The sequence below is a fragment of the Neomonachus schauinslandi genome, chromosome 3 (assembly GCF_002201575.2).
Source record: "Neomonachus schauinslandi chromosome 3, ASM220157v2, whole genome shotgun sequence".
Taxonomy (NCBI): domain Eukaryota; kingdom Metazoa; phylum Chordata; class Mammalia; order Carnivora; family Phocidae; genus Neomonachus; species Neomonachus schauinslandi.
Window position 1 is genome coordinate 56648963 of NC_058405.1, and position 23748 is coordinate 56672710.

General features: G+C 36.3%; 1 protein-coding gene across 3 annotated transcripts in view; it reads right to left on the bottom strand.

Annotated features, from left to right (window-relative positions):
• Positions 1-1481: 1481 nt before the first annotated feature.
• Positions 1482-23748, bottom strand: part of ESD (esterase D) — a 25581-nt gene continuing 3314 nt past the window's right edge. Inside the window, exons 1-9 of one of the 3 annotated variants that reach the window (XM_021697888.1) lie at positions 23249-23288; positions 20791-20865; positions 20117-20205; positions 15331-15429; positions 13543-13667; positions 12366-12485; positions 10742-10840; positions 8186-8353; positions 1482-2380 (exon numbers count right to left, since the gene is read on the bottom strand). In XM_021697888.1, the coding sequence (XP_021553563.1) occupies positions 2300-2380; positions 8186-8353; positions 10742-10840; positions 12366-12485; positions 13543-13667; positions 15331-15429; positions 20117-20205; positions 20791-20858 (849 nt within the window). In that variant the 5' untranslated portion in view covers positions 20859-20865; positions 23249-23288 and the 3' untranslated portion in view covers positions 1482-2299. Of the gene's footprint in view, positions 2381-8185; positions 8354-10741; positions 10841-12365; positions 12486-13542; positions 13668-15330; positions 15430-20116; positions 20206-20790; positions 20866-21373; positions 21392-23248; positions 23289-23748 lie in introns of those variants that run through there. The other 2 variants (XM_021697887.1, XM_021697886.1) reach the window with 2 other exon arrangements.

The window sequence follows — 23748 nt, forward strand, 5'->3', positions numbered from 1 at the left end:
AGAAGCACACAGAACTAGTAGTAGGAGATCATTTGGGGGTTATTTTTTTACTATGAAATCATCAAGATGGGAGTTCCTTTTAACTTTGAGAATGATTTCTGGTGGGGAAAACATCCTACATTTAAGCATATATTAAGAATTCATCCCTCCCAGGCCAGTCTTTGCAGCATCTAAGAGCAAGCTTCAATTTACTGGCTTCCTATATATCCTTGACAGTCAGTTCTATGTTGTAATTGAAGCCTTTGTCTTTATTAGTGTTATCATTGGCTATATGTTGGCAATCATTTACTGAGTATTTAAATGTTTTTGCATTTACCCTGCAAAAGGGCAAAGCAACACTTTTCTTATAATGTTGTGCCGGCTTGGCAGGGTACCGCTCCCAGTTATTCAAACACTAATCTAGGTATTGCTATTAAGGGATTTTGCGGATATAATTAAAGTCCCTAATCAACTGACTTTAAATAAGGAAGATTATCCTGGATAATATGGTGGGCCTCACCCAATCAGGCCTTAAAAACAAGGCTGAAGCTTGCTCCAGACAGGAAATCCCACCTGTGGGCAACAGCCTCAGCCCATGCCTGTGGGGGGTCCCATCCTGCTCATGAACCTTCCTGTTGGCCTGCCCTATGGATTTTATTATTTTTTTTAAGATTTTATTTATTTGACAGAGAGATAGAGAGCACAAGTACGCAGAGAGACAGGCAGAGAAGAGAGGGAGAAGCAGGCTCTCCGCTGAGCAGGGAGCCTGATGCGGGACTCAATCCCAGCACCTTGGGATCATGACCTGAAACGAAGGCACACTTAACCGACTGAGCCACCCAGGTGCCCCTGACCTATGTATGGACTTTAGACTTGCTTAGCCAGCCCCCACATTCACATAAGCCAATTCCTTATTAAAAAAAAAAAATCTTAATATGTATTACTTCCTGCTAGTTCTGCTTCTCTAATTAAATCTGCAACTAATATGGTGATCTTAGAAGTACACAACTGCTTTTCTTTACAAAGGAGTTACCAACAACATGCACAAAATTCGTGAATTAAACAATATTCCTTATTAGAGGACACAAAACTGTTAAGACTGGAACCATTTTGTGTGTAGCTCACTATAGGGCTCAATCTTGACTACTGATATTTCAATAGGACTGATTTTAAAAATTTTAGTACAATCTGATTCACATTTAAATAGTACTAATTTCATAACTTTAAGAACCTGATGGCTTCTTTAATTGCTGTACAATATGCAGTCTTCTTAAATGTTTAAAATGTATAATCTTTGAACTAGGTGAGGGGGATCATGAGTACACTTATCTTGATGAGCACTGAGTAACAGATGGAAATGCTGAATCACTATATTGCACACCTGAAAATAATACAACACTGTTAACTACACTGGAATTGAAAATTTTTTAAATGTATAATCTTCCTGTTTCTCTAATAGAAAAATCTTTTTTAAATAAGCAGACTTCATCTATAATGCTTCAGAAGTTTATTCATTAAGTTCTTAAAGGAACATAATTTGTTATTTATGAAGAGATGGATTACTTTTCTTGGCGAGCTCACCAAGCTAAATTTCTGCATGTAACTGAAGGAAAATACTGTTTACAGTAACATATGAAACAACTTTCCTTATATAGCTATTTCCACATTGAATCTGATTATTTAATTCTTGTCTCTGGGGAGATTCCAGAAATCAATGTCCACAAATCTGTTTGGCTTAATAGATAAGAAAAGAAGTACCACTGGATTGGGTTTAGGAAATCTGGCTTCTAATCTTAGCTGTCCCACAAGTAACTGTGTAAGGATGGGGAACTTACTTAACCTTTCTGAGCCTACTTCCTTATTTAACAACAAATCAGTTATTAAATGCCTATTAGAAGCCAAGCAGTTGCTAGACACTAGAGATCTAACACTGAACATAATGAAGATAGTCCGTGCTTTCAGACTTCAAGCCTGACAAAGTGAGGGGTTTAGGCTAAATTACCTCTAAGACCCGTTCCTGAGTTAGCATTCTAGGATTTAAATGGGATTATATTCATATATTCTGTGGCCTGAGGTTAATACAACAATGATTTCCAAATGACCTTGCAAAAGCTGTAAAGTATTAAATAGTTCCCATATGAACACTGGTAAAATAACTTTTAAATTGTAAGCAGATTTTACGTATTTATTCAGAAAGTGATTCAACTACGGAATGATGCATTGTTAGCACTATGAAATCCAATGTCTTGAAATCATTTTTCTTTTTATAATCTTGAACAAATTTTATATAATCTTGAACAAATCCTCTTATCTGAAGTTTTCATGCATTCAGGTATTTTGCATGATGTCTGATGTGATCAGTAATAAAGGTTGCAATGAAGTAGTAGCTATGATCATAACCCTAGAAGACAAAAGAGAGAAACGGTAAGATATTTATCAGTCAGAAACATCAATATTAAGGACATTAAATATATCTCTCATGTCACTTAATTTTCTTGTAAGTCCTGAAATTATTAGAACATGACGAAGGCTTATAATCAAAATCAAGCTTATTATACTTGTACTTCAACATTTTCACTGAACATTAAAAGAACAGCAAAAATAGAAGAAGAAACATTCTGCATAGCCTAGTTTCTAGATGCTGCCATTAATATGCAAAGAGAGGAAATAACACATTAATCAAATGTACAGTGTAAACAGGTGGTCCTATCAACAAGGAATAAAATAATCAGAATTTAAAGAAGTCAGAAACATAGACAAGAAGTTTTAACTCACAGAAGAAACACACTAACATCGCTAAGACGGAAAATGTTAAAATACAAAATAAGCACACAAAGACAATACAGAGAAAGAGCAAACACCAGCCAAATGATTAAACATTGTTTGGGAAGTCAAACATAGCTATCCTAAGTCTAGTTAGGAATTTCACCTCCTATGCAATAAAAGCATATCACATTTTTATTTGAGGAAAAAGGAATAATTCATTAAACCCTGACATCCCTTAGCAATAAACCACACTGGGTAAAAAGCCAGTCAACTATTTTGAAAACTATTCTGAAACAGAGAGAAAATGTAATAAACAGATCTCATGCTATCTGGTTAATTAAAACCACATCTAGATAAATGGAGAGAAGATGCTTCCTCAGGGCATCCTCTGAGTACAAGATAAGATGACACTTTCAAAGGAAAAAGGAAAAAATTAAGGTGGGAAGAACCTAAGGGGGTTAAACACCAGGTAATTTGGGGGTGGCCTCCCTTCCAAAACACAATGAAAACATAAGGTGAAATAAACTGAAAGGATGTAAAAGTCTAAAAGATTTTTAAGTTTTTAGCTTATTCAATGGTCTCTGATGAGAGAAAATGGGAATTTTCCTAAGCACTTAAGAAGCAAAAAAAACCCTAATAAAAATATCACCTGGGTTCCAAGGAACAAAGCAAATCATTAAGGTTTTGATGAAATCAGTAAATGTTCTTAATCTCTTACTTTCAGACATATGCAATGTATATATCTTGGGAACAGAAGTTAATAAGTAAAGAGTTCCAGGTCAAAGTCATCAACGTAACTTAAAAGCATGATCTTTTGTTTCCTGTGGCCGAATCACAGAAATGAATCTGACAAGAATGTTGTCAAAATTAAGGCTGAGCTCTGGACTTACTTGGTTTCACATTTCTCAATGATTAGACCAGCCCCAGTTAATTAGTTCAATTTAGAGCTGAAGGCATTTCTTAGAGAGACACATAAAGAAAAGCATTTTCCATTCCTGCAATTCCTCAATCATTCCAAGGTTAAACAGGATCTTCAGACCCATGATTTCAACCCACAAACCCTAGGAAATGTAGGACCAAGCAGCACCTGCCAGTTTTTACAGACCGATAGATGGCTCTGACTGAAGACAGGTCCGGATGCAAGGATGTGGGTGCCCCGGCACCCTGTGCAGCACGTGCCCTAATGTGACCGAGGGCTCTAACCTCATGCAGCTTCACAGCGGTTTAATGCCTTGCACAGTGTCAAGAACACATGGCGTAGCTATGACTATTCTTGTTATTATTTATTATTATTATTATTTTATTAGAGAAGTCCCAGGGTAAAACAAAGTTACAATTTTGAGCTCTCAGGAGTGTACCACAAGATTACGGTATATTCTATGTAAGATACAAAGCCAATGTCCGTAACTTCCACAGTGATATTTAACAGAAGATCCACCTTTACGAGAAAATAGAAAATGGCCTATCACGACACAGCGAGAAAGATTTTTTTTTTAGAGAAAGAGAGAGCGCACGTATACAAGCAGGGGGAGGGGCAGAGGGAGAGAGAATCTCAAGCAGACTCTCCATGAGCACAGTGCCCATTGCAGGGCTTCATCTTTCAACCCTGAGATCATGACCTGAGCCGAAATCAAGAGTCGGATGCCCAACCAACTGAGCCACCCAGGCGCCCCAAGAAAGATTTAAAAAAAAAAAAAAAAAAGATAGCAGGAGGGGAAGAATGAACGGGGAAATCGGAGGGGGAGACGAACCATGAGAGACAATGGACTCTGAGAAACAAACTGAGGGTTCTAGAGGGGAGGGGGGTGGGAGGATGGGTTAGCCTGATGATGGGTATAAAAGAGGGCACGTATTGAATGGAGCACTGGGTGTTATACACAAACAATGAATCATGGAACAGTACATCAGAAACTAATGATGTAATGTATGGTGATTAACATAACAATAAAAAATTATAAAAAAAGAAAAAAAGTCAACTTATAGGCAGGAGAACACATTGGAACTACTGGCATTCCGTTTAGATAAAAGATGCTTATATAATTGAGCTAAATGTGTCATTCTTGACTGGTTTTCCTGTTCTGTTTACTGATATTATTAAATAGGGGTGGGTCCTTTCATTAACTTCTTTGAGTTGGTTTGCTATGTTAAGCAGCTCGTGTAATTCCATATATGCAGTGACACTTGAAGGAGCCTTAGTTTTGTCTTCTACCTCCCACTTGAAATGGAAAAATCATCAGTAACAAACTCTCTTAGAGTATAAAAATAAATGAACACATTCTTTCATTCTTCCCTCAGCTCTCAAAAAAGCAGCAGTGCGCCAGCAGCTACGATGAACATTTATTCTAACAGGCAGTGTTTTCCCACACATTTTCCAGACCCAATTAGAAAAGCTGATATGAATCCCTGGGTTATTTAGTTTCTTCAGAATACAAAGAAGACTGTTGAAAGGTGCTCACTTGTTTATTTAGTAAGCACTTCCTGAGAGCCTACATGCTGGGTAATCGTGCTGAGCATGAGCATACAGGGACACGAGATCCCTGCACTTCTGGAATTCCGTGCCATGTTCTTACTATTCTCTAACACGCAGTGCAGGGGCCAAAACAGCCTCTGAGTCTTCAAAAAGGGCCTGAGGACTTGAAGAAGTCAGATAGCCTTGCTTCAATATTATTTCTGGAAGTTTCTGTCAGGTCACTGAAATCTTTTCCTCACAATGTAACTTCAATAACTGGAAATAAGACATATGAGGCTTCAGAGTAAGATCTGATCTTTGTGTACTATCAAAATTCTATCTAGTGCTTTTCTAATTTAGATTCGCTGAAGTCAAAACAAAAAAAGAAAAATTCTATGAGGTAACAAACAAATATCCCTATGCACCACACTTACCTCTCATAATTTTCGGACAGGAGTATAAAAATAGAGTGTGAGCATTTAACACCAAAAAGAGGTAAAGAAATAAAGTTGGGTAAATCGTGTACATGATTGTAATAATTCTCGATCTTCCTCCTTAGTTCACATACTTACATATAGCCCCTATTTTTTTTTTTTAAGATTTTTTAAATTTATTTGACAGAGAGAGACACAGTGAGAGAGGGAATACAAGCAGGGGGAATGGGAGAGGGAGAAGCAGGCTTCCCCCCAAGCAGGGAGCCCAATGTGGGGCTCGATCCCAGGACCCTGGGATCATGACCCGAGCTGAAGGCAGATGCCCAACGACTGAGCCACCCAGGCGCCCCTATAGCCCCTATTTTTTTCAGCCTACTTAATGCTTCACTGCTCCCATTTCATAAAGAAATACAGTTCTCTTGTACTTATATGCCAATGAGAGGCAGATATGATTCTCAGACCTGAGGTAACCTGAAGTCAGTGGAAGTTGGCCTGAAAACGTGAAGGCATCGTCTCCGGAGCCATGCCCACTCATGTCTACTCAGTTGCTCATTCAATTATAACAAGTCTAAACATCATCTTCAGACCAGGTAGTTTGCTGGTAACCTGCCCTTGCCGGAAGGAAAGTGAACGAAAAATTGTGTCTGAGCTAAAGATTGCGGCTGGTAATTTCAATACTTTCCCATTTTTTTTTAAGAACTGAATATTTTGTCTTGACTCCTCATTAAATAAACCCAACTGTGTTTTTTAGTTGCTTAGGATATAAACATTTCAGAAATAAGCTGATTTATTTTTTCCCTCCAAGAATTTCATCAGTGTTTTACTTCTGTGCTATTTTTATAACAAACTCCAGAGATTTTTCAGTCTTTGCTGGCAGGCTGAAACTTTGGTGTTGGTAGTAACAACAGAATTTCCTGGCACCGCCTCGGAGGGGGGAAGAAGAGGCATCCAACACTGCGAGTACCAAGAAATCATTCGGAAAGAAACATGGTTTATTACGTTCCTTATAGCTAGAGTTAATGTAGTTAAACACACTACTTTTTTATCAAATTGGTATTTGGGTTTCTCAAAGTTGGTTACTGACTGAAAACATGCAATTCTGATAAGTGTTTAATCTAAGAAAATACTATTACTTAAAGACAGACACTCAGAGAAAACAAGGTATATCTAATATATTGGTTTTTGACATATTTTCCCACATGATCTATCTATCTATCTACATATACATGTAAATATGTATGTAAATATATTATTATATAACATATATTATTTACATGATCAAAATATTAGGGGAATTAAGAAACCAGGGAGACCATTAAGATCTGTTGCATAAGTTAGATCGCAGGTTATGCATAAATTCTCCTTGTGTTAGCTAATTCCATCCCTTTGCTCCTCGGGAGCACTGCTTCACCTTGCTTGGGAATGGTTAGACCAATGAGAGGAGGACATGTGTTTCCATTCAAATGACCTTGCTTCCAATTCTGGTTCTACTGTAAACTAGCTGTGTGACCTTAGATACAAAGTACTTTTCTCAGCCTGTAAAACAGACAGGAGCCATAAATGCAAACCTACAGCAAACATCATACTTAGTGGGGAAATACTGAAAGCTCTTCTCTAAGATCAGGAACAAGACAAGGTGCCCACTTTTGCCACTTCTGTTCAACATAGTACTAGAAATCCTAGCTAGAGCAATGAGGCAAGAAAAAGGCATAGAAGATGTACAATTTGGTGATATAATCTTAAATGCAGAAAACCCTAGGGCGCCTGGGTGGCTCAGTTGGTTAAGCGACTGCCTTTGGCTCAGGTCATGATCCTGGAGTCCCGGGATCGAGTCCCGCGTCGGGCTCCCTGCTCAGTGGGGAGTCTGCTTCTCCCTCTCCTGCTCCCCCCCTCGTGTGCTCTCTCTCTCTCTCATTGTCTCTCTCAAATAAATAAATAAAATCTTTAAAAAAAAAAAATGCAGAAAACCCTAAAGATTCCATAGTAAGATACAAAAGCAACACCCAAAAATCAGCTGCATTTTTATATACTAACAATGAACAATCTAAAAAGGAAATTATGAAAACAACTATATGATTCCACTTATATGAGATACTTAAGAGTAGTCAGACTTACAGAGAAAGTGGAATGATAGTTGCCAAAGGTTGGAGACAGGGAGGAAGAAATAGGAATTAGTGTTTACAGGTTTCCTCTTTCTATGGAATTAGATCATAAGCATCATTAACTTAATAAGAAGGATTTCACTTTGTCTTGTTATAATTAAAAAATACCTTACAAGAGGTAGCTTTTCAAATTCTGAAATATAAAGTATTATGGAATCTTGCTTTAAAAAAAAAAAAGATTTTATTTATTTATTTAGAGAGAAAGAGAGAGTGAGCGAACAGAGGGAGGGGTAAAGGAGAGGGAGAATCTCAAGCAGACCCCAGAGCTGAGCATGAGCTAGACATGGGGCTTGATCCCCCGCAGAGTCAGATGCTTAACTGACTGAGCCAACCAGGAGCCCCTGGAATTCTGCCTTATAGTTACTTAGAACAAGCTGAGGTTTCCTAGTACTTGCCTCTTGTAATCTAAAAACAACAGGGACTTTCTTTTCTGTACAGGCAGCTATGAAGTTATCAGGTAGTAACTGTCCATCTGAAAGGAACTGGTCATCTTTCCCTTGATCAATTAGTATGTCCAGCTGAGAACCTGGGTAGGACTTCACAAGATGGGTAGCATCATAAGCCTAGAAAAAGAAAAATATTGAAAAATAAATTTGAAAGTGCCCAGAAATATGTTCTTCAAAACAGAATGCAGTAGAACCAAATATAAATTTAACATTATTTGAGCTCTAAAGATGATTAAACCGGAAAACTGCTTTATCGTTGTCTTGCCTGGTTTTTATTTATAAGGTCTTCAGAAATCTATGTCCCACTTATAGCCTCTTCTCTACTTCGAAGCAGTGCTGGGCCAGTGGCAAGAATTCTGTATCTCAGCATTCTTCATAGTACAGACTTTTTTCTTCTAAACCTTTGAGGTTCTTAATCACCTCCCAACTCTAAAATCGTAATTTTTTTTCTTTATAAATCCCTCCACAAATTGACTATTTCTTCTAACTTCCTTATCTTTTTCTATTTCCAGATATTTTCTATTTCAAATAGTCTATTTTGTTGCCCCTTCTTTTTGGCTCTAATTCCAGACTTATATACATTCAGCCTTCTCTTCTGCGGTCTGTTGAACAGCACCAAATGTCTGCTATCTCCATGAGCATAATCTGAATCATATAAACAACCCCTCAAATTTGTTATCTGAGGAGCTGCCACTAGTTACAAGTTCATATTTTACCATCCACCTTTAAGTATTCTGGATTATTCATATATATTCACTATCACAACTTCTATGTACCAATCAAGACAAACAAAAACCCAAAGAGTTCCCCTTCTAAAGTAGCCTGCTTTTAAGACTTTTCTTTACTCTTATAAGGAGAGACTGGAAGGGGATCTATAAAGTCCAACTAGTTCTAAGCTCTGTAACTTTGTAATTCTGCATGGCCTCCTTATTCCAACACTAAATTAAATAGCCTAAACGCAACATAATTAAGATGGTAAAATCTACAGCCACTTAGAGAAAAATTATAGAATTAGATTCCTTTATATATTACCTGTGCCTCTACCTCTCCCCTCCTTTCTTCCAACCAGTTGGTCTTTTTCTTTCTTTTTTTAAGATTTATTTATTATTTGAGAGAGAGAGAGAGCGCAGAGGGACAGAGAGAACCCCAAGCAGAACTCCCCGCTGAGTGGGGAGCCTGACTTGGGGCTTGACCACCCATGAGATCATGACCTGAGCTGAAATCACAAGTCGGAGCTTAACTGACTGAGCAATGCAGGCACCCCACCAGTTGGTCTTTTACCCAACTCTCCCATCAGAACCTAAGCCCCGTGTGGATGTGAAAGGTTATCATCACCTTTGTGACCTAAGATCTCAAACTCCACACAGGCTCTGCACAGTGGCAAGGCCTCCAAACACCCAAGTACATGCACCATCAGCTCTCAAAGTACCTAACAGTAATCACTTTCTGCATTCTTCCAATATAATAAAAATCTGAGCCTAAACAAAACAGAATTCTAATCTAGTGCCTAAAAGATTAACCCTCCAATTTGTTAGAATTTCAATGTCCAATCTTTTTTTTTTTTTTTTAAAGATTTTATTTATTTATTTGACAGAGAAAGACACAGCGAGAGAGGGAACACAAGCAGGGGGAGTGGGAGAGGGAGAAGCAGACTCCCCGCCGAGCAGGGAGCCCGATGCAGGACTCGATCCAGGGACTCCAGGATCATGACCTGAGCCGAAGGCAGTCGCTCAACCAACTGAGCCACACAGGCACCCTCAATGTCCAATCTTAAATAAAATTAAGATCCATGTGTGAATGACCCCCCCTGAACACACAACAGTAAGACAAAAAAATTTTCTTCTTCCCCCCACTCAGGTATTTTCTACTTGTTAACATGATGATGAATGCATTTGCCAAATATTCAAACTCTTGGCGATGTTTGCAAATAGCTTATTTCTGCACAGAAGTCAAATGGGTCTTGGCAGAAAGAGCCATTTTTAAATTTTCGTTTTGAAGCATCTGCTCCCATGCTTGAAAAAGCAATCTTGCTACTGGGAAGGTTCACATAAATGTACATTACACAATATCTATTTTTAAAAACAAAATTTTAAGTCTGGAATTTAAAATCCAAATCTGAGAAATGCTGGATTTTGAAACAGATACAGGAAATAATTAAAAGGCCAGGACTCATGCTTCCTGTTGTACAACTGTGTACATGGTTAATAAGAGGCAAGTCTAAAGTCAATAATAAAATGTGGTATTTATTGGTAATGTTAATTTAGAAATAAACACAAAAATTAATCATTAGAATAAAGAATGTAGTTTCAGAATATCCACCACAATTCAATACAATTAGAAAACCGGGCTTTTTTGTTGTTGATCTTGTTTTACATATATTCTTTTGTTAATTATTTTAGCTCTGGATCTTTTAGTGAGTTAGGAATATAATGTCTGTGGTGTGTAGCTTTTTCACAAATCTGAAAACTTAAGAATGAGTATGAAGACAGCCATCCCAGTACCTACCTTCCATTTACTTTGATCTGTTCCCAAATATCCACTAAAGGCTTTTTTGCCCCAAGGACAGAGCACTGGGTTGCAAATGGGAGCAAATGCCGACACAGACTTGAGAAACAAAGGAAATTTAAAAACAAGTTACATTTTGCTAAATCAAACATGAACAAACATTTGCAACTTGCTTAAAAACTCAGAAATTTATTTGCAACTTGCTTATAAACTCTGACTTGCCATGAAAACACTTGTGAACAATTTTCCATTGGTTATATGAAGTGCTGAGATTGTAGGCCTCTCCATGATACATCTTTTGTATGTTCTATTATGAGAGCTAATTAACCACAGGTGCCAACAGACTGTAAAGCAATACATTACATTTTCATTAAATAATAATTTCAATAAATAATTAATTTCATTAAATAACACATGCAAGTTTATATTCAGTTTCCACTCATTTTTTCCACTTATAACTAATGAGTAGTAATACAGAACAGTTTACACTCACCTTTGTGAACCTGTTATTAAATCTGAGACACATTATTTCTCTTAGAGAGGGCCAAGAAAGCATTGAGCAATGCATTAAAATTTGTGTTCTATGCAGTGTTGTTTTTAACTGGATAAGTGGCAAAGATGGAATCGTTCAGTTTCAGAGTGCTTCTAAAAGTATATATTTATCAATGTCTATTACCTTTTTTAATGGACAAAAAAAAAACAACTGAATTTGATTTTCTCCCTTAAACGTAATAAACTAATTGTCTTATGTACAAAAAATGGAAAATAAGACCTTATTTTAAAAACCTACTGTCAAGCCATGAATTAGTTCAACTTTGTAATAAAGTCTGCTAAAAGAAAAATATCTGGTGCCACAATAAGAAACTGCTCTAAGAAATATTGTCATTTCTCAGGGGCACACCTGAAATGGCTAAGAAGTCCTTTCTAAGGGAAGGACATGGATTAAACAAATCTTGAGGTATCTGACAGCCCTGTGATGTTAAAGACAGAAGCTCCTGAGATTATCACTGCTTCAGCATTTCCTTTTTCAACATGATGGCATGCCGCTTTGCCCAGGACATTTTACATATGATGGTTATTCCAACTTGGCTTATTTAAACGACAAAAAAGTGAAGCTATACTGTTTCAAAAAAATGAATAGAAATACTGACAGTGTTATTTTTCAGTTAAGCTGCAATCCAATTTCCATCAGAGGCGATGAGAAGAGAGAATACTTAAACTTTTACAAATCATGAATATTTTCTACCTCAGAAAATTAAAGTCAACTTAACAAAGGTATTCCTGGTAAAAATATTAAGTGATATACACCGCCACAGTAATAAGAATAAGCTTTAGGAGAAAAAAAATGCCTAGAAAACTATAGTTTGAATAGAAGCAATAAAAACTGCTTTACCATACTTCTAGCAGACCAACTGTGATAGAATTCCTATATTTCTGATTCTGGAGCATATAACTGTGTGGTCAAATTTAATACTCTTCCCCTACAGCCCCTTGAAACTCCCAACACTAGAAAAGTTTAGTCCCAGTATTATAAAATAACAATATCCTAGTTTCACTCTTTGAAAGTTCCTAACTGATATTATCCAAGAGAAATACTTGTCACTGAAAGCTTCGGTAATCTTACTTTGTACTTTCCAGGATTCTTCAAAGCACAAATCAGAGCTCCATGGCCTCCCATGGAGTGGCCAAAAATAGACATCCTTTGGGGGTCCACTGGAAAATTGGCATTTATGAGTTGCGGAAGCTAGAGAATTTAATAGTGTGACAAAAGATATGAAAGAAACAAGTTTAGACTTCTTCAAAGTCATATAAAATAATTACACAATTAACACTTCCAAATCACAGTCTTACAATACTATGAACTAATAAAGATGAAAAAAAGTCTCAGGTAGACAAGGATTATTAATGTATCACTGGAGAAAAGTAATCCTCAGAAAGCAAATTAAAGAAGACGATGCAGAAAAGCCTTTAAAATGTCTTAACTTTTGATCTAGTAATTTCACTTCTTGGCATCTATTCTAGGGAAAAGTCCTTAGGGAAAGAAAATTATACATAAAGACAACCAATGCAGTAAAATTTACTGTGGTAAGAAATATACGTAAATATGTAAATATCGTATATTAGGAAAAACTAAATTATGACATCTGACAGAATGTTATGCAATTACTAAGGTTATGTTACAAATAGAGTATTAGAAAATATTTTATACAACTAAAAAAAAGAACAAGATAAAAAATTTTACAACTGTATGAAAACTGGTCGTACAAAAAAAAAGTCTGGAATATACCAAAACATAGTTATTATTTGGGGGATGGAGTAATGGGGGTGATTAAAATTTTATATTATTGTTTCTGGGTTTTTATGATATACACATTAACAATTAAAATCATATAAAATTTAGAAAAACGCATAAACTGCACATAAATAATATTAACAGAAGCAACGATTTACCCTTACATATCCTTTCTATGTAAGCCTTGGTTAATCATTATAAAATATGTCTGAATAAACCAGCTGCCAGAGTTTTTTCATATATTGTTTTCTTTGTATAATCGGGTAGTATACACAGGTATCAATATATTTATTATCCTCTTTAAAATTGTACTTAATATTAATTTAAATTGTAGTAAATAAGACTACCGTATAAGTAAACTTTAATGTTCACTAAGATAATCAATAAATATGTGCCAAATAGATTCAACAATACCATACCCTGGTTTAAAATTCTCAGGACTAGAAGGACTTTGTGTCCCAAACTATTCGTAATCATCAATTGATAAATACAACATAAATGAAATTACCTCCTCAGTTACATAAGAGTACATTCTGTAGTTAGTTTTCCAAGGATCTTCAGTGGCATCCACATAAAACCCAGCACCAGTGCCAAAGTCCCAGCTCTCATCTTCTCCTTTAATATTGCAGCCACCTATCATAGAAACATCCCGTGGCCTCATCTACTCCATAGCAATGACCCATGTTTAGTAACACTCTTTTAAATGAATCTGGAAGTTCATTTGCATTTGAGCTGTTCACCAAATATTGCAGTTCTCTGCCTTTTCTGGCGGATACTCCCTGGTCCTCTTATCCCTGAATGGGGCCACGTGACTAGTTCTAGCCAATGAGGTGAGAGAGGGAATGCCCTTCCAGGCTGGAGAATTCACTGCTAAGGGGAGGCACATTGGCTTTCTCTGTGGATGAAGTGCCCTCCTATGTATTCTGAATATACGCTTCTTCACTGTTACCTGTCAAAGGACTTATATCCTCTCTCTATTCTTCCAAAATGTCTTGAGATTCCTTCCCTGAGGACCCTCCCCTATTACCAACACTTCTTTCTCTTAGAAGGAAGAGGAGACAAATGCTTGTGCTCAGATTACTATCTTGCACTGAAAATGTCTCCGTATGTACTTTGGAATCATTCCATTGTATCTCCCCTATTTATTCATCCCCCAATAGGATTTTCTTATAATCTTTCAAAATTTATTAGGTCTTATTTTATATGCTTGCAGGTGGTTAAAAATCCAACCACTGAGACAAGAGAATTACATTAATACATAGAGTAATTTCAGGAAAATGACCTCTTCATGATACTCAGTACACTCATCTAGGAACACGGCTTTTTCCATTTATTAAAGCCTTTGTTTATGATTGTTAGCAAATTTTACATTTCTTGTAAAAAATAAATTTTCATATTTTAAAAGTTTATTCCTAGGAATTTAATATTTTTAATACTACTCGGAATTAAATTTTTTATTACATTTCTAGTGAGGTATGTCTTGTTTTGGTGTATTATATGTCCTGTGAAAGCAAATGTACTACTTCCTAAGGCCAGCCATTTACCTTCCAGATAATTTTAGCTGCATTTAATAAATTCCATTTCCTGACACTTTCTAAGGTCACAAAGTAAGTTTTAACTCTCTGATGGATTGAGTTCTCAAATATTTGATAGTTTCATTTCTCTAATGTAAGCATTCTAGTTATTTATATTAAAACCAATACACGTTAAATGCATGACTGATGAGCAGATGAGAAAAGACATAATTTTCATGTGACAGGACAGTTTACCTATGGAATAGAAATATTTTTATGCATTTTGGCATTAGTGCGAATATATTAATCAAGTTGCTCAGTCTCTGTTTTGAAGTGTCTTTTTTTTTTTTTTTAAAGATTTTATTTATGTATTTGACAGAGAGAGACACAGTGAGAGAGGGAACACAAGCGGGGGAGTGGGAGAGGGAGAAACAGGCTTCCCGCTGAGCAGGGAGCCCGATGCGGGACTCGATCCCAGGACTCTGGGATCATGACCTGAGCCGCTTAAGGACTGAGCCACCCAGGTGCCCCATGTTTTGAAGTGTCTTAATCTATAAAATGGGACTAGCAAAACGGTCCCCTCTCATAAGAGTGATGTCATGAGTAAGATTCACAGTGAGGAAAATATATAGCATGTATTTTAGAGTATTGATATCATCTGAAAGATTAATGAGATAATAGCCAAAATATAAAATAAATAAAAAATAAAATAATATTACATTATACCACTTACAACTTAGTCTGAAAGATTTAACAAGGATCTCTGGACTGAGAATACTTACGAGGGCTCGTATCTGGAGCAATGACGACAAGGCCATGTTCGGAGGCAGCTTGATGATAACCAGCCTTTGAAATAAAATTTTGTTCCGTGCAAGTCAAACCTGAAGATCAGAAATAGTGTTATCTCATGCTACACTGTGGATGGTTTATAAGATGTAACCCCCCTTTTTTTTTTTAAAGATTTTATTTATTTGACAGAAAGAGAGAGAGTGCATGAGCAGGGAGAAGGGCAGAGGGAGAGGGAGAAGCAGACTCCTCGTTGAGCAGGGAGCCCGATGTGGGGCTCGATCCCAGGACCCTGGGATCATGACCTGAGCCGAAGGCAGACCCTTAACCGACTGAGCCACCCAGGCGCCCCATGATGTAACCCTTTTATAATACAGGAAAACAAGCTCACTTGGTATTATTAAAACACTTTTTTTTTTTTTTTAGAAATGATTCTAAAGAAGACAATAAAGTTCCCTTTCTCATAAAATTTATAGTAGTATTAATCTAAGAACTGTCTTAGGTTAAATGCTCCCACAGCTGTCCTTTCAAAGTCACTCACTAAAGTTTCAAACATTGAAATCCTTAGGACCAGATGTACTTGGGAATTCAGAATTTTTCAAACTGTAGAATGGCAATATGGGGTAGAATGCAATGTTGTATCAACCCAGCGGGGTGTTGTCAAACATGCCAATTAAACATGTTACTGTTCCTGCATCAAAACATAAATATTCACAATAAGTCAGCATAATACTATAAATAACTTAATTTTTTTTATAAACAGAATTCAGCCTGATCATCTTTGTATTCCTCAGTGTTTTAAGAAGAGAGAAATGGCTACCATATAGCTCCTTAAATTTTAGCTCTAGTTTTTCCAGATATTTCTGCTGCTTTTCCTAGCTATAGGCTTTTCGGTCATGTAATAGAAGAGAAGACTGAATCCTCTTATTATAGTAGAAGGGCCAAGAATAAACTGGCAATAGATGGATGAGCTAAGTACCACCTAACCCAACACCCCTTTTCCAGTGGCCAATGCCAAATATCCCACCATATCTGATAATGAGTGACATCAAAGCTGACTAGTATGCACGAAGCGGTATGAATTAACTACGGAACACTTTTATAGTTTCTATTTATCCCCTAGCAGCCAGCACAGGGACTTATGAAATGGTATACAAAGTTACAAGTATCATTGGATAAAGTGTTTTGAGGGTTCATGTTTACTTATTTATTTATTTATTTATATTTATTTTTTAAGATTTTATTTATTTATTTGAGAGAGAGAGACACAGCGAGAGAGGGAACACAAGCAGGGGGAGTGGGAGAGGGAGAAGCAGGCTTCCCGCCGAGCAGGGAGCCCGATGCGGGGCTCGATCCCAGGACCCTGGGACCATGACCTGAGCTGAAGGCAGATGCTTAATGACTGAGCCACCCAGGCGCCCCGGGAGTTCATGTTTAAACTGTTAGGACATACATACTTTTACTAGTCATAGCAGGGGAAGAAGGTCCTTGTTTGTTCACTCTGTTCCTTCCCAATACATCTTCCAGAGATACAGGAGCTGTATCATGATGGAGAACTACCCCAAATACTGATAAAAGGTCAGTGGTCTTGATGACCTTAATGCAAATGTGTTCAGAGGCAAGGTAAGAGGGTAACAAGAATGGGTTTTGAGGATTTCAGACAGGATCTGGTTAGAAAGATGTCACTCAGCCACTTACTGGCTAACCAAAATCAGTCAAGTAACTTGAATATTGTGAGTCTCAGTTCTTTCATTTGAAAAATGGGGATTAATATTGCTTATGATCATCTCATAGTGTGTCTGTGAGGATTAAATGTGATAATGTAAAAAGCCTTGAATTGTGTCTCGGACACAGTGCAGAGTGTCTTTTACTTGGGAAATGTAAATGTTTAGTGACCAGAGAAAAATCTGTTTTTTTTCTAGTTAGAACACAATTTCCTTGATTAAGGTATTAGGAAATGAACTGCAGACTCATAGAAATGAAGATAATTCTACTAGCAGAATTACTCTCAAGAATATAAAGATGGTTACTAATTAACATCCACTTGATCAACTATGCTTACTTTTATGAAGAGCTTTGGGGTTTTTTTGGTTAACAGCTTTATTGAGGTAGAATTCAGATGCCATACAATTCACCCATGTAAAGTGTACAACTCCACGACTGTTGGTATATTTACAACTATGGAACACTACCACTATCTAATTTTAGAATATTTCTGTCACCCCAAAAAGAAAACCCATACCCATTAGCAGTTACTTCCTATTTTCTAATCCCTGCCTCCTCAGCCTTAGGTAATCACTTTCTGTCTTTATGGGTTTGTTTATTCTAGACACTTCACATAAATGGAATTTAACAATATGTTGTCTCTTGTGAATGACTTCTTTCATTTAGCATGGTTTCAAGGTTCATCCAAGATGTATGTTGTGTCTATGAGGACTTCATTCCTTTTTGTTGTTGAGCAATATTCCACTGTGTGGATATACCACATTTTCCTTACTTCATTAGTTGACAGACCTTTGGTTTGTTTCCACTTTTTTGTTATTATAAATAATGTATAATGTAATATATGGACATTTGTGTGCAAGTTTTTATATGGACACATATTTTCAATGCTCCTGGGTATAGGGCTAATGAAGGGCTGTTCCGATGGTCACCTTGACTTTGGAAAGTTGCAGACCATGCCATCGGGACCATCTTTTAGAATTTCAGTTTGGATGCTTTAATTTTAGTTAATTGAGTAATTTTAGAAATATAACAATTGATGTCAGTCTCTCTGCCATTGTTCTTGTTCAACATACCAGGAATTAAATATCCTGAAATTCTTTTGCCATTATTTCTCAAATGTATAGTCAGACAATCTTAATTTTTTAAAAGAAAATCAAGCCTTAGGCTCCAAAGTCTATCTGTTCTTCAGCATCTCACTAAGGAAATTTTCCTGTCATGTGACGTAAACAAACCCAAATTCTATGTTTTATACTCATAAAGCTCAGATGATATATATTGATAGATTCCAATTTTGGTTAGAAATTTAGGGCCTTATTACTACAGCACGTCTTACACAATACCCTGGTACTTCTGATCTACGTTATTATACTGACAGCCGGAGACAGGGCTCCAGCAGCCGTCACCGGAAACACAATGCAAAAAGAACAGGGGAAAGACTAAATACAGTGCTGGGCTATAAGTCAGAAAACTTGTTCACTCTGTTACATGATCTCGGTCAATACATAACTTCTCGGGGCCTATGAAACAGTTACCTCTTCTATAGATTGCATGATTTCTAAGGTCATCTTCCGCTACACAGTACTCTGTTTCTAAAACAAGCATGCAATTTTGTTCTTGCTGCTTTTGGTAATACCCAGTGCTCTTCCAGCAAAATCAGTTTGCTTTTTTCAATCACAGAAATGGGTTGTTGAGTAACAATCAGGTGGGCACTTAATTTTTACCTTGCAAAATGAAATGTTTATTCTCATTTTAAACAACTGGTATTTGGGGCTTATCCTCAGTAAAACATATGTAAGAGGGGATTTATTAAAATCCAAGCTATAGGGCGCCTGGGTGGCTCAGTTGGTTAAGCGACTGCCTTTGGCTCAGGTCATGATCCTGGAGTCCCTGGATCGAGTCCCGCATCGGGCTCCCTGCTCAGCAAGGAACCTGCTTCTCCCTCTAACCCTCCCCCCTCTCATGTACTCTCTCTCTCATTCTCGCTCTCTCAAATAAATAAATAAATCTTTAAAAAAAAAAAAATCCAAGCTATAAGCAATTTTAAAGTAACAAAAATAGCACTCTATGATATAATTTAGATTCTATCGAGCCTCTCCTTATGGTTGCTTCTAAAGATGAAATGCCAACAACATTTTGTGAAAGAATTAGCAGACAGCTTCAAACTACTGGTGGAAAAACTTTACTCTCTCATAATCCATTCTATAGTCTTTAATATTCGCCACAGATTAACAAACTTTAGTGTTCTTTTGTGATTTTCCAGACTGTTGCCAGAGAAGATTGATGGAGTCTGATTAAAACATGACTTCCCTGGTCACCAAGGCAGTGCATGCATGTTGGGGTTACCTTTACCTTTTCTCTAAGTTGTACCAAAACATCTACTTAACTTTCATTTGTACCATTCTTCAAATAAAGTAATTTGGTACCCCCCCACCAAAAAAAAGAAGTTACTTGTCTGTAGTTTCTTCTTTTTTTTTTTTTAAAGATTATTTATTTATTTATTTGACAGAGAGATAGAAAGAGAGCACAGGTAGACAGAGCAGCAGGCAGAGGGAGAGGGAGAAGCAAGCTACCTGCTGAGCAGGAAGCCCGATGTGGGGCTCGATCCCAGGACACTGGGATCATGACCTGAGCCGAAGGCAGACGCTTAACCGACTGAGCCACCCAGGCGCCCCTTGCCTGTAGTTTCTAATTAGTGTATCATGGGTGTTCTGGTTTTACCTAATATTGTTCTATTTGAGTGGTAAAATCTCTACAAACTTCAGAAATTCTTAGGTAGGTACAAATTAAGTAAGTAACTTTTCTAAGCTCTTGCCATTGAGTCCAGAATTTTACATTCTCTGTTAAATTACTTGGTTTAATTTTAAAAGAAGTGAAATAAATATAACTTAGTAGGTCTGAAATTATTCTCAGGATAAAGTAGGAGTAGACTACAAGAGGCTCCTAAAGTCTTTTATAAATGGCTCAGTAAGCACACCAATAAGTCAAGATAAAAGAGAAGATAAGGCAGTTAAAAAGAAAAAGAAATTCCTTTCTAAAACTCACATGAATAACACTTACCAGACAGCCAATACAGTGCAGGGCATTTTCCAGTTTCTGCCTTTGGTGGTAAGTAGATAGCAAATTTCATTTTGCAGTTCAATTCAACACTGTAATTTTAACCATGACAGAAAAAATCAATGCCTCTCACTGGTTAAGACAGAAACATAAAATAAGTGATTTAATGTCTAAAATAAGTGATTCCACCAACATTTAAGGAATATAACTGGGCCCTTAAAAAAAGAATGGGGCCAATTTAGCATACTGATCTATTAACCAACCTGGGTCTTTGCTGTGCATGGCACATAAGTCATTGGGGGGGGGGGGAATAAATTAGAATAAATGTAATACCCTCAATATAGCACTAGTATTACTAAAAGAAAAATTGTTTTTGTTTCTAAAGAGATGTATGAAATAACAAATCAGCTTTTATAAAAAATGAATTCTAAAGATATTAAATTATATGTTTGTTCATGGGCACTGAAATGTACCACACCTTTAATTTATTCTTTGTCACTAATATCTTATTATAATCACTAATATCACAAATGAGGTAATTTTGATAAAAACCACAGGTATTTTTTCCATGTAAATGGTAATTTGTGCAACAATGATCTTTCATGGGTCTACTTAAGGAATCAAATAGATGGAAGCAGAATGAGAAATACCTAAAATTTTATCTTCTTGGTAGTTACCTGTCATGTTCAAAAACTTTCTGCAATCCTCCAAAGCACTTGTTGCTGGAAATCTGCTTCAATGCCATTCTTCTCCTATTAGTGAAGATTAATCTTATTAATTTCTAGAACATTAGTTCTTGAAAAATTTGAAACAAAACTGTTTTCAGATAAATTAGCCAACATACACAACTGTTTCCCACTGAGAATATTTTTTCACTTGCCAATTTTCTCTGGTAAATAACATTAAGAAACTGACTCACTTTCATGTACACACTTAGAGCTGTTAATGCATTTCAGGAAACTTTAGTACTTTGGTAGGTTAATACTAATTTATCCAGTTGGTTAACAAGCTTTTTTTTTCTTTTTTCTTTTTGTGGACTGCCCCAAATTCTTTTCAGAAAGAGGGAAAGTATAAACAAGCTACTAATTAACTACTTTAGCTCAGAAGATCAAAAACTGTTTAATAGTTTACCTGTCAACTGTAACAAACGAATCAAAGAATTGGTCTTACTGATTATAGCTGATTTTTTAAAATGGGAGGAAAATGATGTCACCATAATGATTTGGTAACAATAAGCGGTAACATTTATCGAGCACTTACAGCGTGATTGCCACTTTGCTATATGCGCACCCAGACCAAATGCCTCCTCCTATGAGATTTTTTCTGAGAAAATGATGCACAACTTCTAGTCAACAATTCTCCCTTTTAAAACGAACCAACAAGTAAAACATAAGTGAATTAAAAGTGCAGCTTATTGATGGCAGATTTTGAAGTCTGGTAATTCTTTTCTCTCAGACAAATCTTTTAAATATTCATAAATAAAAAATTTTAAGTTTAAATGTTAAAATACCACATGTTATTAATTTTTAATAATACAAAAAAAGTCAGTAAACCATCCGTACCAGAAGTGCCTGTTCAACAGAGAGGAACCAGACTGCTTATGATGCGTATCTCTCAGGAAGGATTCCCCTCCCCTCCTTATTATAAATCAGTTAGCCATACACACTAAATAAACAATCCTCAGATGCTAGGAATACCTATTACCACTCTAGTGGTCTTCTCAGTGAATATGTTCCACATAATTTCTACTGACATTCTCAGAACAGTATGCTGATCGGTTGTGGTGTTAGGGTTACTCTAAAAAAATACATAACAATAATCTTAAAAAGTTAATCTTGGAAATGTCTTTGCAAAATTAGTTTTTTAAAAAGAATTTTTATTTATTTATTTGACAGAGAGAGGGAGAGAGCACAAGCAGGTGGAGTAGCAGGCAGAGGGAGAGGGAGAAGCAGGCTCCCCGCTGAGCAAGAAGCCATGTGGGGCTTGATCCTAGGACCCTAGCTAGCTAGGATCATGACCTGAGTCGAAGGCAGTTGCTTAACCAACTGAGTCACCCAGGCGCCCTGTCTTTGCAAAATTCTAAATAAGATTAGTTTCAATCCTACCTTTCAGTAATTTCCTCAAGAAATCTAAATACTTAGTTTTGCATTGGAAAGCTGGGATTTGAACCAGGAAGCCTGACATCAGCAACCCTACTTTTTGCTGCTATGTTCTACTGCTTCTTTGGAGGGTCTTTATATACTCTCTTTTTTTAGATGCTCTGAGATTGACTAAATTTATAGGATTAGGGCTTACAATTACAGAGAAATTACCTTCTATTCACAGGTTTATGCACTTAATCAATAAGAGATCAATTCCTAAACTGCTCACAAATGTTATTAATTATTATTAACTTCAGCTATTCTTGTTCATGATCCTAGCTTAAATAATACAGTAACACAGACGTACAATTTTAGCATACACACATGAGATCAAGGAATAGAATTTTTTTGCTGATTTATTCTATAAGGATGTCCTGTTTTCTTAAATTTAGTAAGGGCTATGTCTGCTTTCCCAAACCATGGCACACTGAGCATATATCTAGTGCATAAGAAATAACTAATAATTATTTGTTGAATTAATGAATAATTATTTTATTAACTTCTGACTACCAATTATGTGAAAGTTTTAAAAATCTGCTTGTCCTTCATTTTTTTGTTCTATAATTTATGACTTATTTTTTTTTTTAGTAAAGCACAACTAGTTTATTTCTTCTGCTTTTTTAATGTGCTTTAACTAAAATTCAAAATTAAGTACTTCCCCTTTGGTCAGAGAAAACCAAGTTAAAATGCTGTGTTTTCAATTGATAGAATGAGCTGAAAAAAATAAAATCAAAGCTTTTAAAGTTTTTTCCTCTAACCACCCATTTTAGAAATTACCTTGATTACAAATCAAGAAAAAAGTTACACTCAATAAAAAAATCTGACATAAGCTAAGAACTAGATACACTATGATATATGAAATAATATACTAGGTGATTACGTTCTTCACTAAAATTTTTCTATGTGAAAAATAACATATTTTAAAGTAAGTTATTAGCTTTTTCATCCAACTTTCAAAGTAATACATAAGAAATAAAACTTAAATTTATCTGACCAATTGCTACTTGCTTTTTTGCCTGCACCAAAGGATAGATGATCCTGAAAAAAATGAAAAGACCAAGTGGTTTATAAACAGGACATACAGACATGTGCAGGGCACAACACATTCTGAGCAGAGACATTTTCTTCTCTTGAGGCAGATTGACTGTCTACTCTGGATAAGGCAGCATGGCAAAAGCAGCTGAGGGAATAGCATCATCCCATCACCTCAGCCCTTAATCGAACTACCTTAATACTTATTTTGCCACAAGGCAGGCAAGAACTTCTGCTGGACTAAGATTCCTATGAAGAAAGTTGTGTGGGGTTTTTTTTCTTTTTAATTAAATAGAAAAAAAATTTAAAGTGTAATTTGTTAGTATGAGATATAATCAACTGCTGAGAGGAAACAAAACAGGAGTGGGGGCTAGAAGAGTAGAGAGAGATAGAAAAGTAGAGATAGAGTAGAGGAGCTGGAAGAGTAGAGAGAGATACAAGAGTAGAGATAGAGTAGAGGGG